The 15,606-nt window shown below is 43.0% G+C and overlaps 1 protein-coding gene across 2 annotated transcripts in view; it reads left to right on the forward strand.

Moving 5' to 3' along the window:
* Positions 1 to 2,332: 2,332 nt before the first annotated feature.
* GNAS (GNAS complex locus) overlaps positions 2,333 to 15,606 on the forward strand; it is a 194,396-nt gene continuing 181,122 nt past the window's right edge. For both annotated transcript variants that reach the window (XM_060772036.2, XM_060772037.2), the window contains exon 1: positions 2,333 to 2,678. In XM_060772036.2, the coding sequence (XP_060628019.2) occupies positions 2,348 to 2,678 (331 nt within the window). In that variant the 5' untranslated portion in view covers positions 2,333 to 2,347. The remainder of the gene's footprint in view (positions 2,679 to 15,606) is intronic.

A 15,606-nucleotide genomic window follows, 5' to 3' on the forward strand; every position in this document is an offset into this window, starting at 1 on the left:
ACAAATTTTACTTTTAGGAGGAAGGGGGCACACAAAAATACTGAAAAGAAGAGCCAACTATCAAGAATTGTGTTGGGAATGTGATGTGATGGTTCAGGCTTGGTTTGTTGCCTCAGGATCTGGATGACTTCCCATCATTGACATGACCATGCATCTTGCAGTGTATCCGAAGAGTTTAAAGAATGTTGGACTCTCCGTCTGCCAAAAGAATACACTAAATACTTTTAGATCAGGAGGTTTTTTGTTGTTGTTCCACTGACCCATTTGCCAGTCATGTGAAAACCACGGACCCCTTCTCAGAATGTAGCAGCAGATAGATAAATGACACTCAGCAATGACACAAAATAACAGGACTGTTTTGGGACTCCTGTCATAGATCCTGGTTAAGAGGAGTGTTAACTGCACCAGAATTGTCACAAAAGTGACTGTCTATAACAGTACAGGCAGTCCCTGAGTTACAAACATCTAACTTACAAATGACTCACATTTCAGATTGGGGATGAGGCAGCAGGAAGTGAGAGAAATCTACTGCTAGGAAGGGAAATTCACTCCTGAAAGAGTTATTATGGGGAAAAGGTGTCTCTACTGAAGCTTTATTGACAATCCTTGTTTCCACAACAAGCCACGTTTTTCAAAATCGAATTTTCACAGGAACAGAAAGTGAGCTGACAACTTCTGAAAAGCAGCACAAACAGCAAAACAGGCACCACAAGGGTGTTAACCCTTCCTGATGCTCTCATAGAATCATAGAGTTGGAAGAGACCTCGTGGGCCATCCAGCCCAACCCCCTGCCAAGAAGCAGGAAAATCGCTTTCAAAGCACCCCCAACAGATGGTCAACCACCACACTCCGGGGCAGAAAGTGTCACGGCTGAATTTCACTGAGAGTGATCTCCAAATCTCTCTCTCTCTCTAATTAACACATACAAACACACACACACACACACACATATATGGCTGGAGATACACTTAAAGATGTACCTGTTGCAACATACATACAAATTCAGCTTAAGAACAAATCTGCAGAACTTATCTGGTCCTTAACTTGAGGGCTTCCTGTATATGATTTAAACGGGTTCCCTGCTGCCATCTTCCCTTCCATCCTTTCTCCTGTGTTGGAAATGCAGCAATTTTTAGCACTGAAGAGTGCAGAATGCCTAATAATTATAATTATAATAATAGACAAAATTGGGGGAAAAATTGACAAAATTACGCTCTGTCAACTGCAAAAGACCACCTTACTTGGATCTGCACACATCATTCAAAAATATATCACACAGTCCTAGATGCTTGGGAAGTGTTTGACTTGTGATTTTGTGATACAAAATCCAGCATATACAGTATATCTCATTTACTGTGTCAGACCGGCTAACAACAAGGATTCAGTGCTAACAATACTACAAACTAGGTTCTTGTGGGTTTTTTCGGGCTATAGAGCCATGTTCTAGAGGCATTTCTCCTGACGTTTCGCCTGCATCTATGGCAAGCATCCTCAGAGGATGCTTGCCATAGATGCAGGCGAAACGTCAGGAGAAATGCCTCTAGAACATGGCTCTATAGTCCGAAAAAACCCACAAGAACCTAGTGATTCCAGCCATGAAAGCCTTCGACAATACTACAAACATCGTACATCAACATTAAATTAAAATAGATATAGACTAAAATACATAAAAGTCAGCTCGTCAAGATAAAATCATGACCAACTCAGTCTGCATATGTGGTCGAGAACTTTAAGTCAATTGCCAGTCTCCGCCATCATTCTGGGAATGCCTCGTTCCATAGCCAGGATTTCACTAGGTCAAGTGGGAGGGGGCAGATCAGATCTCAATCGGGAGAGAGTTCCATAGCCGGGGGGCCACCACAGAAAAGGCCCTGTCTCTCGTTTCCACCAGACACGATTGCGAGGGTGGTGGGACCGAGAGTAGGGCCCCTCCAGAAGATCTTAACAGCCATGGTGGTTCATAGGGGAGAATACGTTCGGATAGGTAAAATGTGAGTAGATCAATAGGGAAGGTAACAGCGCTCCAAGAAGTCATGCTGGCCACATGACCTTGGAGGTGTCTATGGACAACGCTGGCTCTTCGGCTTAGAAATGGAGATGAGCACCAACCCCCTGCGTTGGACACGACTTAAGTAAAGATAAAAGGGGTAAAGGATGGGAGCTTTCATGCCCATTACTTAACTGTATTCTCAATTCGCTTCTGGCGCAATACATACACATACCCCTCCCGCCCCACTCTGGAGAATAGAGTTCACGCGAGTTTGGGAAAGGGAGGAAAAAGATGAGCTCAAGAGGGGTGTGTGTGTGTGTGTGAGAGAGAGAGAGAGAGAGAGAGAGAGGGTGCCCGATGCGCGCTCGGAGGCGGCTCCACCTTAAAGGCGTCCCTGGAGCGAAGGCGGGCAGGAGTCAGGAGTCCCTTCTGGGCGGAAGACTTGCCTGCGGGGCGCCCTGGCTCCCTCCCTCCTTCCCGGCGAGGATGGGGATGTGCTACAGCCTCCGCTCCGGGGGAGACCCCTTGCCCATCTCTGCCCACGTCGAGGCCGAGGGTCGCGGGGGCGAGTGGAAGACCCACCTGCGCCTCCAGGAGAAAGCCGAGCGGAAGCGGAGCAAGATCATCGACAAGAGCCTCAAAGTCGAGAAGAGGGAGTACAAGCAGACCCACCGCCTCCTGCTCCTGGGTAAGGCTTTTTTGAGGGGGGGGCTCTCTGGGGGGGGGGTGTCTTTCATACCCTGAGAAGGGGTGAATTCACTGCCTCCTGGTTGTTTCCTACTTCTCCCTGGACTAAGAAATCCCTGGAAACGTCCAGTTCCATAAAGTAGCCATGGGCAAACTTGGGTCCTCCCTCCAGGTGTTTTGGACTTCAACTCCCACCATTCCTCACAGCCTCGGGCCCCTTCCTTTCCCCCCTCAGCCGCTTAAACTACTAACCCCAGATTTCTGCAAGAGGCAGAAACCGGATTTAAAGTGGATGTGTGATGAAGTACTAGCAGAACAATGGCTTCAAACTACAGGACAGGAGATTCCCCCTGAACATGAGGAAGAACTTCCTGACTGTGAGAGCTGTTCAGCAGTGGAACTCTCTGCCCCTTTAGTGTGGTGGAGACTCCTTCTTTGGGGGCTTTTAAGCAGTGGCTATCTAGCCACTGCTATCTGTCGGGGGTGCTTTGAATGTGATTTTCCTGCTTCTTGGCAGGGGGTTGGACTGGATGCCCATGAGGTCTCTTCCAACTCTATAACTCTATGATTTTCACTATGACAGCCTTTTAAACTTGACTAATCCCCCCTTTTAATCTACGACTTAATCACATTGAGAGCCAAAAAGCATGGGTGACTGGCCCTTTAAGAGTAGAGAATTGCCCCTCTTATATCCCCAGCAGTCCCATTTCCAGTTCTGCCTCCCCATCACACTCATATGTGGAAATGTAAAAGCTGGCAATACATTCATCGCAAGATCAGTATTACTTTTTTGTTTTCAATCATGAGAAACAAGAATATCCACAGACGGAGAGATCCCTTGCCCTGCCCAAAAGCCCCTTACATTAAAGGAGACTGACACCAGTTTAAAACCATTTATTTCCATGGGATCCCATGGTTCTGTATCAAAGCCCATAGGATGCAAGAGACTGCCGATGCTTGAGCAGTGAAATAGGATGGGAAACTTTGCTTCCCATCCCACTCGTTTTTCAGTTGTAAAGATGTGAGTAGAGTGTGATAAGAGGTAAGAGCTCTGAACCCAATTGCTTTCCTGTGTTCAGAGTTCCCTCCTTTCAGGACTTTCAGCCTCTTTTCAGCCCTGTAACATGTGATAAGCTCCGTGCCTCTCCACTCTAGAAAAGAGGCTGAAGTGTCCTACCAGAGGGAGATTTCTCAATGTAATTAGGTTGATTGCCAGAGTTGTTGTTGTTATTGTCATTATCATCTGACACAAAAACACAGTATGTCACAGCAAATGAGATCTATATGCTGGATTTCGTATCACAAAATCACAAGTTGACCACTTCCCAAGCATCTAGGACTGTATGATGTATTTTCGAATGATGCGCGCAGATCCAAGTAAGGTGGCCTTTTGCAGTTGATAGATTGTGATTTTGTCAATGTTCATTGTTTCCAAATGCTGGCTGAGATCTTTTGGCATGGCACCCAGTGTGCCAATGACCACTGGGACCACCTGTACTGGTTTATGCCAGAGCCTTTGCAGTTCGATTTTGAGGTCTTAATAATGGCTGAGTTCTGCCTTTTGTTTTTCTTCAATGCGACTGTCACCTGGTATGGTGACATCAATAATCCAAACTTTTTTTCTTTTCCACAATTGTGATGTCTGGTGTATTGTGTTCCAAAATTTTGTCAGTCTGGATTCAAAAGTCCCACAGTATTTTTGCGTGTTCATTTTCCACTACTTTTGCAGGTTTATGATCCCACCAATTCTTTAGTGCTAGTAGGTGGTACTTGTGACATAAATTCCAGTGAATTATTATTATTTATATTCCACTCTTCTCCCCAAAGGGACTCAGAGCAGATTACGGTATAGAAACAGATACGGGAAAATATTCAATGCCTTTTTACAATGATATTCAATGAGACACAGATACACAGACAAAGCCAAAGGCTTCTACTTTCATTTCCGGCTCTGGAGGTGGTGGTCATCTTTGGCTCTGGGGAGTTGGTCTTCTCCTTTCCAAGCCAAGGAGCCTGCATTGTCTATCAACAGCTCCTTGTTGTGTGGTCGGCAAGACTGCTTAGAGCAGTGGTTCTCAACCTGGGGTCCCCAGATATTTTTGGCCTTCAACTCCCAGAAATCTTAACTTCTGGTAAACTGGCTGGGATTTCTGGGAGTTGTAGGCCAAAAACATCTGGGGACTCCAGGTTGAGAACCACTGGCTTAGAGCATCTTTTTTGCCTTTTCCTGCTGAAGTGGTACCTATTGATCTACTCACATTTGCATGTTTTTGAACTGCTAGGTTGCCAGGAGCTAGGGCTAACAGCGGGAGCTCACCCTGTCCTGCAGATTCGAATTGCCAATGTTCAGGTCAGCAGTTCAGCAGCGCAAGGGTTTAACCCATTGCACCACTGTAGCCCCTTGTTTCAGGACACTTCTGCCTCTTTTCAACCATGGAGGGCTATGCATGACATCCATAAGTGATTTAACTCATGTGATGAGCTCAATGCCTCTCCTTGCTTGAAAAGAGGCCAAATTCTCCTACAACTGGGAAATTTCTCAATGTGAGAACTCAACTCTTCTCATATAGTCCAATGTTGTAATCACAGCACCATATTGGCTCTTACCTCGAGCTTCCAATCTCTGAATTAGGACCTTATTAACTAACTTATTTTCCCAAGAAGTTATTACCATTCTTCTGACAAGAAATGTCCACCAATTTCTCCAGATTGATATCCTGCAAATATGTCAGGCCACTCCTCCCTCCCTCGTGTCTAGGAGTTACACCTTGGTACTTTTTGGAGGCATAAGACTGGGAACCTTTCCAGACAGGCTCTATATGCCACGATCTGATCCCAGGTTTTCTGTTTATCCCAGATTATCTGGCAGTGCAGACTCATATAATCCAGTTTAAATCAGAAGACCTGGGATCAGATCTTGGGATATAGGGCCTGTCTGGAAGGCCCCTGGGGGACCTTCCACACAGCCATATAACCCAGAATATCAAGGCAGCTAATCCACAATATCTGCTTTGAACTGGAATATCTGAGTCCACACTGCCATATAGAATCATAGAATCATACAGTTGGAAGAGGTCTCATGGGCCATCCAGTCCAACCCCCTGCCAAGAAGCAGGAATATTGCATTCAAATCACCCCTGACAGATGGCCACCCAGCCTCTGTTTAAAAGCTTCCAAGGAAGAAGCCTCTACCACACTCCGGGGCAGAGAGTTCCACTGCTGAACGGCTCTCACAGTCAGGAAGTTCTTCCTCATGTTCAGATGGAATCTCCTTTCTTGAAGTTTGAAGCCATTGTTCCGCATCCTAGTCTCCAGGGCAGCAGAAAACAAGCTTGCTCCCTCCTCCCTATGACTTCCTTTCACATATTTATACATGGCCATGATGCCTCCTCTCAGCCTTCTCTTTTTCAGGCTAAACATGCCCAGCTCTTTAAGCTGCTCCTCATAGGGCTTGTTCCCGAGACCCTTGATCATTTTAGTCGCCCTCCTCTGGACACATTCCAGCTTGTCAATATCTCTCTTGAATTGTGGTGCCCAGAATTGGACACAATATTCCAGGTGTGGTCTAACTAAGGCAGAATAGAGGCGAAGCATGACTTCCCTGGATCTAGATGTGATGTGGCAGGCCAAAAGCCCATTGGCTTTTTTTGCCGCCGCATCACATTGTTGGCTCATGTTTAACTTGTTGTCCATGAGGACTCCAAGATATTTTTCACACGTACTGCTCTTGAGCCAGGCATTGTCCCCCATTCTGTATCTTTGCATTTCATTTTTTTTCTGCCTAAGTGGAGTATCTTGCCACATTAATGGCAAGATGGCAATAATGGCAATGATGGCAAATACGACATTAATCCAATGTGGATTTTATACAGATGTGTGGAAGGGGCCTGGAGAACGTTGTCTCCCTCTCGATATAAGTAATTGGAGTAATCTGTACATGACTGATTTATCCAAGGTCTATTTAGGTAACAGCTGGATTTTGCAATGACATTCTTCCCTACCTTTTATTTCTGCTTGAACTATTAATGTCTTTCATGTGATTCTTATTAAACTATCATTTTTATTGCACATAATTCAGTTAACCTAGAACATGATTTATGGACATGGAACAAAATGTTTTTGTTGTTTTCTCTCCTCTTTCTTTTTTGATAATATTATACCAAGAAATTAAGTGGTATTTGCTGCTCCAAATTTTTTTTGTTTGATATATTTCTGCTGTGTAAATGGATCCTGGGCATGTTTGTTCCAATGTAATGCTGATTGAATTTATTTTTGGGACTTAATTGTTGAAAAGTGTGCAGTATTTAGAATTGTTGAAAAGTGTGCAGTATTTAGGAAAGTGTGCTGAAAATCTTTCAAGTTGTATTCAGACTTACATGAAGACCTCATTGATCAATGGGACATCCATCAGCCATGATTAAACATAATACATGTGGATTTAATTGAGTCTATCCTAGCTGTGACTAAGGGTGTAGCTACACTATAGAATTAATGCAGTTTGACACCACTATGGAAACATGGAAGTTGTAGTTTTACTAAGTCTTCTGCCTTCTTTGCCAAAGAGTGCTGGTGCCTCACCAACTAAAACTACCATGATTTCATAGTATTGAACCATGGCAGTTAAAGTGGCACCGAAGTGTATTCTATAATGTAGTTACACTCTTTGTCTGCAGTCCCAGACACACCTACACGGGAGGAAATGTCACTGAACCCAGGGAAACACATTTGTATGATTGCACTGGAACTCTCAGTTTTACCTTTATCTGAGAACAAGCTGTTCTGAACAACTGAAGATAGTGCATTTAGGAAGAATTTGCAGAGAAAGCATACTCATGTTCAATGAGTATCTTAGGCTGGATCTACACTGCCCTATATCACAGGATCTGATCCTAGATTATCTGATTTGAACTGAGTCTATTCCAGTGGTTCTCAACCTTCCTAATGCTGCAACCCCTTAATACAGTTCCTCATGTTGTGGTGACACCCAACTATACAATTGTTTTCATTGCTACTTCGCAAGTGTAATTTTGCTACTGTTATGAATTGTAAGGTAAATATCTGATATGCAGGATGCATTTTTATTCACTGGACCAAATTTGGTACGAATACTCAATACGCCCAGATTTGATTACTGATGGGGTTGGGGGGATTGATTTTGTCATTTGGGAGTTTAGTTGCTGGGATTTATAGTTCACCTACAATCAAAGAGCATTCTGAACTCCACCAATGTTAGAATTGAACCAAACTCGGAACAAGGAATTCCCACAACCAACAGAAAATACTGGTCTGATGGTCACTGATCTTGAGTTTTGAAGTTTACCTACATCCAGAGAGCACTGTGGACTCAAACAGTGATAGATCTGGACCAAATGTGGCACGAATACTCAATATGCCCAAATATGAACACTGGTGGAGTTTGGGGGGAAATCGACTTTGACATGTGGGAGTTGTGGTTGTTGGGATTTATAGTTCACCTGCAATCAAAGAGCATTCTGAACCTCACCAACGATAGAATTGAGCCAAACTTCCCACACAGAACCCCCCCATGACCAACAGAAAATATTGGTGGGATTTGGGATGACAGTGATTTCGGGGAGATATTATCCTCCTACATCTGGAGAGCACTGTGAACCAAACGACTATGCCAAAGGGATTCCTAAAGCCATCAGAAACATGTGTTTTCCGATGGTCTTTGGCGACTCCTCTCAAACCCCCTTGTGATCCCTCTGGGGGTCCCAACCCCCAGGTTGAGAAACACTGCTCTACACTGCCAGATAATCAGGGATCACATCCTGAGATATAGGGCAGTGTAGATCCAACCTGAGATGCTCTCATGGGGTGCATCTACATTGTAGAATTAATTCCATTTGACACAACTTTGCATCATGGGAATTGCAGTTTGGTGAGGTACCAGCACTCTTTGGCAGAGAATCATAGAATTGTTGAGTTGGAATAGACCTCGTGGGCCATCCAGTCCAACCCCCTGCCAAGAAGCAGAAAAATTGCATTCAAAGCACCCCTGACAGATGGCCATCCAGCCTCTGTTTAAAAGCCTCCAAAGAAGGAGCCTCCGCCAGAAGACTGAAGACCTTGTAAAACTGCAGCTCCCATGAATCCATAGCATTGAGCCATGGCAGTTAAAGTAGTGTCAGTGCATTAATCCTACAAAGCAGATGCAGGCATAGTGTGTCATCTTCAGCAGTTTAACTTCTAGTGACCTGAAGAATCAGCTCAGTCCTGGACATTTTGGGTTACTTGCATAGTAATGAAATATTTAAGCCTCCCCCCCCCCCCCAGTGTTTTTCCCAAAAGCAGAGACAGAAATAATTGTAAATTATCAGGAAGAAATGGAGGGAGGAGAAGGAAATTAATTCTGCAGAGTTGTAGTTTTTATTGAGGCCTGTAAGCACAAGTTGTAACACATTTCATTGTGAATGTTTGGAATGCTGTAACAGAATGACCTCCATACGGTATCAGCTGCTTTGAGATAACATTGCTAAGGATGTGATAACTTGGCCCCCTTCCACACAGCTGTATAAAATCCACATTGAACTGGATTAAATCCCCAAGGGGAGATGGGGCGGAATAGAAATAAAGTATTATTATTATTATCATTATCATTATCATTATCATTATTATTATTATTATTGAGGCAGTGTAATCTAGTTCTAATCAGATATTGTGGATTATCCTCCTTGATATTCTGGGTTATATGCTTGTTTAGAAGGGTCCTTACTGTCTTAAAACGGCCTTGACCAAAAAATTCAAAAAATGCAGGATTATGAAGAGCGAAAAAAAGTACAGTCATCTTGTTCCCAAGGTTTGGAAAACATACTACAGTAGTGGTCATGCTTTGTATTTATTGTGTCAGAAGCAAATTAACAGTACAGTTATAATGTATTTAAAAAACCACAAACAAAGTTAATTATACTAAATTTCCTTGGAGTGCTTCTGATGTCACTGAAAGACGGTCCTCTATTGTGCATGTGACAGGGCTCAGGCTGCATTGTAGTAGGTGGTCTGTGATTTGCTCTTCTCCACACTCGCATGTCGTGGACTCCACTTTGAAGCCCCATTACTTAAGGTTAGTTCTGCATCTTGTAGTGCCACAGCAGAGTCTGTTCAGTGCCTTCCAAGTCGCCCATCCTTCTGTGTTCCTAGGAGGGAGTCTCTCATCTGGTATCAGCCAACGAGGTTCACAGTTTTAGCCTGCCACATTTGGACTCTCGCTTGCTGAGGTGTTCCTGTAAGCATCTCTGTAGATCTTAGAAAGCTGTTTCTTGATTTAAGGCATTGGCTTGCTGGCGGATATCCAGACAGAGGATGGACCAGAGATGCCAAAGCCTTGGGCCTTTTATTGCTGGCTGCTACTTCCCTATGGATGTCATATGGTGCAATACCAGCTAAACAGTATAATTTCTCCAGTGGTGTGGGGCATAGACAGCCTGTGATAATGCAGCATGTCTCATTGAGTGCCACATCCATTGTTTTAACATGGACATGTGTATTCAGCAGCAGAGTAGGAAAGCACAAGGGCAGATGTCTTCACTGTGTATGGTTGTGATCCCCAGGTTGTGCCGGTCGGCTTTCATATATTATTTCTAGCAGTTACTTTCTGCTTGGTATTCAAGCAGTGCTTCTTGTAAATCAGAGAATGGTCCAGGGTAACTCCCAAGTATTTGAGTGTGCTGCAATGCTCCAGTGGGATTCTTTGCCAGGTAATCCTCAGAGCTTGAGATGGTTGTCTGTTCTTAAGATGAAAAGCACACATCTGTGATTTAGATGGATTAGGAATCAGCTGGTTTCCCCTTTAATGGGCAGTAAGAGCACCTAAAGCTTAGAAGAGCTTTTGTTCAACCATTTCAAAGCTCTCTGCTTGAGTGGTGATAGCATGGTCATCAGCGTAGATGAAGTATTTCAAAAACTGAAGTATAGCAAAAATCTGTCAGCTAAAGCTATACTATTCCTGCATTTTACTGCTTGGGAAATTCTTACCTGTTTACCTATTCTATAGAATTCTTCTCCATACAAAATTGGGAGCCATGGGGGGGGAAATGAAATGTAAAATATAATGCAAAAGATGCACTAATTGGTCCTTATTACCTTAAGCATTGTTATTAACAAACATTGTAGTTATCAGGAGGGAACATCTTACCTGCATAAACAGACATAAATGTAAAATGCTGAAAATCTTTCTTTTATCTATTTACAAGAGATGATAGTTTATCAGGTGAATTCTAGTGGGTAGAAGATTTTAATCCATAAAAGGAGACGAAACATAGATGGAAACAAATAGAGACAGTGAGGCTGTACTGATGTGGATGGAGGATTGTAAAGTGAGGTTCTATACCGGTTGTTGGCCGTAAATAAATATTTGATTTGATACAAACAGCGAGGAGTGTTCCAACAATGGTCATGAATTAGATTAATTTGATAGTAGTACAGATATATTGATGATCTGATTGACAGATATAATGAGATAAAAAGCCTTGCTCCCGAATTAAGCCATAGAAAATATAGCTGAACCCTTTGACAAATCCTTGTTCAACTGCTGGAGTCTAGGTTACTAAGGATGTGGTAACTTGTTAAGTTTTGAATACTGAACAACCTCTTTGACCTCTTCTACACTGCCTTATAATCATCAAAGATTATCAAAGCAGATAATCCACATTATCTGCTTTGAACTGGATTATCCGAGTTTACACTGCCATATAATCTAGTTCAAAGCAGACAATCTGGATTTTCTTTGGCAGTGTAGAATGGACCTAAGAATGTAGTGAACTGTGTGAGTAAGTTCCTAAATATGTTGTATTTCAATCGTAGATCATGTTCTTTGCAGAAAGAAGGCCTCCAGTTCTGTTGCTAGCGTCTCTGAGTTGGGTTGGGAAAGATCTTCTTTGGAGGTCAGCAAATGTTGAAGAAGCATCTGTGCTGTAGAATAAACACTGTTTGACACCTCTTGAATTTATAAAACAACAATACCTATGGCTCAGTTCTACAAAGTCCTGGTGATTGTACAATGCCTTTAGTCTTCGCTGCCAAAGAGTGCTGATATTTCACCAAACTACAAATCCCAGGATTCCATAGGATTGAGTTTTAGCAATGAAAGTGATGTCAAACTTGATTAGGTCTACAGTACGGTGGAAAACATTTGATGTTTTGGATGCGAACTTCCAGAAGCTTTCAGCTACCATGGCGGCAAGGGATTCTGGACAGGAGAGGAGGGGGCAAGCTTGTTCTCTGCTTCCCTGGAGACTAGGATGCGGAACAATGGCTTCAAACTACAAGAAAGGAGATTCCATCTGAACACGAGGAAGAACTTCCTGACTGTGAGAGCCATTCAGCAGTGGAACTCTCTGCCCCGGAGTGTGGTGAAGGCTCCTTCTTTAGAAGCTTTTAAACAGAGGCTGGATGGCCATCTGTCAGGGGTATTGAATGCAATATTCCTGCTTCTTGGCAAAATGGGGTTGGACTGGATGGCCCATGAGGTATCTTCCAACTCTTTGATTCTATGATTCTATGACAGACCTCGGACTACTATAAGGCATTGACCTTACAGAGGTAAATAAATTAGTGTTTTAAGTTGGTAGTGAAAGAGATTTGACTGAAAAGGTTAAGAAGAACTTCCAGAGAGTAAGAGCTATCAGAGAGTGGCATAGGCCGCCGGGGAGTGTGGTGGAGTCTCGTTCTCTGGAGGCTTTTCTGCAGAGTCTGACTACTCAGAGTGCTTTGATTGTGCTTTCCTGCATGGCAGGGGGTTGGACTGGATGGCCCTTAGGGGTCTCTTGCAGTTCTAGGATTCTAAGATTATGTATCAGGAGTAACCAATATGGGTCCCTCCTGTCCACCATCTCATCCTGACCCAGTCCAACCCTTTTGGGATCCAAACATTTCCTGCCTTTCTGTCTGTTTCTGAAAGAGAAGAGGAAGGGGAAGAAAGGGCAGGGAGGGGGCTTGGGGAGGATCCCCCTTCCAGCCTGCCCACCCCGCTCTGGCTCGCCATGTAGCCCCCATGTTGGAAAGTTTGCCCATGCCTGCTGTAATGGCTCAGTTTTTTCCAAGTTAAAGTCCAAAACATCTAGGGGTTGCAATTCCCCATCCCCATTTTAAAATGGGCTAAACGTTTAAGAAAGTACCATCATAAATGCTAAGAAAGATTTGGATTAATGTAGGTTTCAGTGGGAGACAAAAGTAGCAGCCAAAAAAAAGATACAGTGCGAACATGTTGAAAGAACTGCTTATTGTGTTTCATTCTGTAATTAAAAAAAATGGAGGAATGTCCAGGGCAGACTCACAGTTATATAGTTCAGTTCATCTCATTTCAGCAATTCACACAATCTGACCTGTGATTCGTTTTGATTTACTAGCATGCTTGCAGGATACACTGACACATGTTTCTAGTAAATGATTACTCCAGCTGCATTTTTGTGAGAACTTTGAAAGACAATTCCCAGAATATCTGGTTAGCAGTAGTAGATCTTTATGCCCAAGTAAATGGAGAAAAGCCAAGTGGTTTGGGGAGAGATTTATCTGGGAGGGTTGGGAGAAATTGTTTTGCTTTAGTCTGGATTTTAGAAGAGTTACTCTAAGTGCTAAACCAGTTTTGGGCAGAGTTCAGCCCTCTGGGTGGCTTCTTTAATATTTAGATGAAAATACAAAGATTTGCTGGCCTATTAACAGGGATTTTATTAACCAATGCAAATGTGTGAGAGAGCAGTGAACCGAGCATCTGCTCCCAGAAAGATGGGGGTTTGGGTGTTAGGCTGCATCTACACCAGGCAAAAGAGTCTGAAGCTGCAAGGAATCCACAAAGAGGGAGTTGACATGGACCTGTGTGGAAGTGCAGTCCATACAATTGGCCGGGCCAATGCTACATTGGCACCAATGCCCTCTCCTCCTAGACACCAAAATCAGCTCCCCAGTAAAGCCTTGCCCATGACGTCACTTCTGTAAGATCATAACAGGGTGACTGGCCATATAATATAACCAAAAGCAACCACCAGCAAGGTGTTTCTGGGAAACTTCTTTTGGCCAGTGAAACAGCAGTGTGTCTTTCTGGTATGTGAACATTGGATCACCCTGGATCCGCCTGTCCACATGTCAAATCACCAGGAGTCTTTCTGGAGTTTCCTGAAAGCTTCATTGCACACTTGCTGTTCTTGTCCAGATGAACAACTGGAAGTAGTGCTTCTGCTGCAGAACTGGCTGTAGGGTGGACTGCTCAGAGTGGGTTCATGTTGAATGTTTTATTTGACTCATAAAGACACAGATTAGTTAATTTTATGGCAATTGTTAGCAGTATCCAAAAATAGAAAGACTCAATTTGTATTAATGACTTTGTCTGATATTTTTGGGTTTCAGCCTGGAAAAAGATAGAGAATCTGGGAATGGAGTGAGGGACTGAATTTTTCTTTGTTGCTAACCTGTCTGTTCTCATACTTGTGCACTTTGATATAACTCTTGGGAATCCATCTGCCATCAGCCTTGCCTGAGGGATGGGACGTCACTCCAGCCAAGGGCCCCTTTGAGTCAGTGGGAAGTTGGGGGAATTGAATTGCTAGCTGGGGGTTGTTTTCATAGAATTCGTTGAGGTCCCAGTTCTGGCCTTGGTTGTGAGAGGATACTGGACCTTATCAGTGAAAAGGCTACAATACTTTTCTAATGTGTACCATTTATTACATCATTTACCTCCAGTACAGCACCAAAGTCTTGATAGGCCCAGGACTACACCTAGTTCTCGCACAGAACAGAGAGGGAAAGCAACTCCTCCTCAACTACTGCCCTTGTTTGAAGAGTGGAGAAAAGTTAAGATACTACATTTTGCTCTAACTTGATAAATATCATGGGAGTTGCATCACTTTCTCAGGGTTATCGGTAAGCAGTGAGCCTCTTTCCATACCACTGAATAAAATCCCACATGTTTGCTTTGAACTGGAATATATGACAGTGTGGACTCACAGTTCAAAGCAGATATTGCTGGATTTTTTGCCTTGATACTCTGGGTTATATGACTACGTGGAAGAGCCCTGGGTTTTACCACATGGGTTTGTTTCACCAGAATCATTCATCACTGTACCCAAAAGCAACAGGCTAGCTTAAGAAGTGCTACCAGCACTCTTCATCATTGGTAACATGATGTCAGTGAAAGAAAAACAACTATGCTGCCTTCAAAACAGTTGGAACGATTTTTTCCCCAAAATTCGGTTGTTATTTATTTTATTTATCTTGTCATCAGCAACCAGACATTTGTATTACAATTCTTTTGTCATTTGGTGGAATAATTATTTCTTCATAAATTGCATCCTTGTTGCAAAGTTGCTTTATTAGAACACATTTAAGTTCATTACAATGTTGAAGAAATAGTTCAATATCTCCAAGATGGCTCCAAGTATTGTTGGATTACTCCTTGAAACAGGGATGTAAAATTTATCTAAATGTGTGAAAATTTGAGGAAAATATTAAGAGGATGTTTTCCATTGGGAGCAAGCATTTGCCCCAGCATAATTATCTGTGCAATACAGTTGGAATTGACTCTGGATTGATGAATATGATTATTTGATTATCTGGCTTTGGGTCTATGCACAATAGTAATGTAATGTTTACATACGTTGTTTAACATTGTTTTAAATTGTTGTTTAATTGCTTTTAATGGTGTTGTTGTTTGGGCATGGAATAATGCCCATTTATGTAAGCCGCCCTGAGTCCCCTTCGGGGTGAGAAGGGTGGGATATAAATGTTGTAAATTAAAAAAAAATAACATGAACTAGGGCTGCTGAGACCCACCATCCAATAACATATGGGAGGTCACATTTCCCCCACCTCTTTTAATAATATACAATATACAAAATATGATGTACCACAGAAATAACACCCGGCCCATGTGTGGACTTAGATACATAAAATCATAGAGTTGGAAGCGACCTTTGGAC

The sequence above is a fragment of the Anolis sagrei genome, chromosome 4 (genome assembly GCF_037176765.1).
Source record: "Anolis sagrei isolate rAnoSag1 chromosome 4, rAnoSag1.mat, whole genome shotgun sequence".
In the NCBI taxonomy this organism is placed as follows: domain Eukaryota; kingdom Metazoa; phylum Chordata; class Lepidosauria; order Squamata; family Dactyloidae; genus Anolis; species Anolis sagrei.